We start from the raw sequence: 2551 nt of genomic DNA, 5'->3' as shown, positions 1-2551 counted from the left end.
AACAGCTGCACAGCTTTTGGAAAACTGGGAAAGCCACTCGCGAGTTTTCCGCTGGCGGCGATCAGTGAGCGAGAGTGCGTCGTCGAGCGAAGACACGGAACCCAGAACCCAGCGAAGAAAGTGTTCGGCAGAGGAGGAACCAACGGGAAAGCTGTAGCCAAGTGAAAGTGTGAGGAGATATTTTTAGAAGGCCACGGCGCACACATATATCCAAGCAGCGGATAAATATATAGGCCGTACATAGGCACATAGGTACGTGAGATACACAGCCGGAGAGTCGGAACCCAGGATGACGGATGTGCCGGAGCCCGTGAGCAAGTGCGCCAACCTGTTGAAGGGCACTCGCAATGACACTGAAAAATTCGCGGCCCTTTTTATGGTCACCAAATTGGTGAAGGGCAAGGACTGCAATGCGGCGGGCAAGAAGCTACTCTTCGAGGCCATTGGATTCCCCTTTCTCAAGAAGCTGCTGGTCTCCAAGGATCTGCCAAGCGACTGTCCCCCCCTGGTGTACAAGAGTGTGGCGCTCTCGATCCTCACCTGCTTCTGTCAGGAGGAGGAGTTGGCCACCCACAAGGACATCATCGATGCCATACCCACGCTGCTGGAGATCGTGGAGCAGGCCGACGACGAGGACTACGAGGATAACCTGATTGTGGTCAGCGAGGCGTACAGTTGCCTCAAGAGCATCGCCAGCCATGAACCAGGTCAGCAGGCGCTTTTGGCCACCGGTGCCATCCCCAAGATGTCCCAGATCTACTCCGCTCAGAGTTTCCAAACGGATGAGGCCCTGCACCTGATTGTCCTCCTCGTTAAGCAGTTTGGTGTGCTGTCTTGGCCCGAGGATCCCACGGCCTTCCACGCGCTGATCCAGAGGATTGCCCTGGACATGGAAACCGATCACACGGACAGGAAGTACGAGCTCTGCCGCATTCTGGCTGATATCCTTATCACCTGCCGTCGTGAGATTGTGATTAATTCTCTGGAGGGCCAAATCTGGCCGGAGAGTTTGTTCAAGGGCTGTGGGGATATCCTCAAGGCGAAGATTGGTCCCAAACAAAGGGATCCTGCTCTGCATCTGATAGCTACCACCCTGCAGGTGCTGGGCATCCAATGGGCCTTCATGGACGAGCAGAAGCAGTTCTTCCTGCAGCTCCTCCAACTGGGAGCCATCGAGGTGCGGATGCAAATGGATGAGAAAAAGCTGGAGACCACCTTCAAGCAGGCGGAGCTACTCACCTGCTGCTTTTCCATCCTGGAGCAGTGCATCGAGTATATGGCCACGGACCAACTGGATCTGGAGCCCAAGGAAAAGCAGACCACTTACACGGCTCTCAAGGGCGCCTTCAACCAGGTGTTGGCTGTTCTGACCAGAGTTAGCCAGGACAAGATCAGGGATAGCACTAATCCGAGGGACAAGAAGTTTGTGTTTGCCATCGTAAAGGTTCTGTCCGCGTGGCTGGCCCAGGAGACGACGGCCATGAGACCGGCCATCTACAAGCTCCTGCCCTTCATGCTCAAGGTTGCCAACGAGAGTTTCCAGGAGCTGAAGGCCTGGAGGGCAGGTCCCAGGGAGGGTGAGCCACCCATCGATGTCCTGAGGATCATGCTGCCCGCTCTGTGCCACTTTGCCGTGGAGGAGGAGGCCAGGAGGGTTCTCTTCACGCACAAACAGGATGAGGTGCTCTTGGAAACCCTTGAGTTCTACTTCAGCATTGCGCACTGGAAGAGGCCGCCCATCCCCCGAGCTGAGCGCTTGAAGAGGATGAACGAGCCCGACCCGGTTCCAACTCCGGAACAGCAGGCGGAGATGAAGGTGGCCAGGAGTGCCATAGTCGCCCTGTGCAACATCCTGATGAACTTCACCGTTCTGGAACCCAAGAAGGCCGAGGACGGAGCCACTTTCGCCAGTCTGCTGAAGTTTGTGGTGGAGAATCTGCCCGAGTTGAAGGACACGCCCGACAACCTGGTGATCCATGGCAACCTGGCTGTCCTTGGATTGCTATTGCTGAAGCAGCAGTCCAAGAAGGTGAAGCAGAACGACTTCTCCATCTGCCGCTACATCCAGGCCACCATCCGCTTCCTGTGGGACGCCTACAACATCGACGAGAGCAACGATCCCACCGCCCTGGTGGTATCCATTGCCTACAAGGGCTTCTGGTCGGACCTGTCGGAGCTGTGGTTCCTGGGCATGCAGACCATGTGCGGCGTACTACCTCTGGTGCCCTGGCTCTCCGAATTCGCCCTGGAATCGGGCTGGGCAGAGGGTATCGTGAAAACCCTCAAGAAGGTTAAGATCGGCACCCTGCCCGCCAACGTGAAGTCCGCGTACGAGGACTTCCTATCCCAACTGGTGGACGTCAATGGCGATGTGCAGGCCGTGCTCAAAAAGGCCGATGCCCTGCGCGTCTGCCGTAATCACAGGATGATGGATCTGGGCAAGAAGCTCTTCGGCGACTAAACCAAACACTCGTTTTTTTAGAGGCATTTTTTGTGTGTGATTTGTGGACAAGCGAAAAATGAAAAATATTTTGTATGGATTTTATTCTAT

The 2551-nt window shown here is 55.6% G+C and overlaps 1 protein-coding gene across 1 annotated transcript; it reads left to right on the top strand.

The window, feature by feature from the left end:
• Positions 1–244: 244 nt before the first annotated feature.
• Positions 245–2551, top strand: LOC108039748 (neurochondrin homolog). The gene has a single exon (XM_017116835.2). It carries the CDS (start codon positions 290–292, stop codon positions 2459–2461), a length of 2172 nt encoding a protein of 723 aa, XP_016972324.1. The 5' UTR covers positions 245–289; the 3' UTR covers positions 2462–2551.

This window comes from Drosophila rhopaloa, unplaced genomic scaffold, assembly GCF_018152115.1.
Source record: "Drosophila rhopaloa isolate 14029-0021.01 unplaced genomic scaffold, ASM1815211v1 contig_155, whole genome shotgun sequence".
Classification (NCBI taxonomy): domain Eukaryota; kingdom Metazoa; phylum Arthropoda; class Insecta; order Diptera; family Drosophilidae; genus Drosophila; species Drosophila rhopaloa.
Note: the sequence above shows the minus strand (reverse complement) of the source record. Positions and strands in the feature narration are given on the sequence as shown.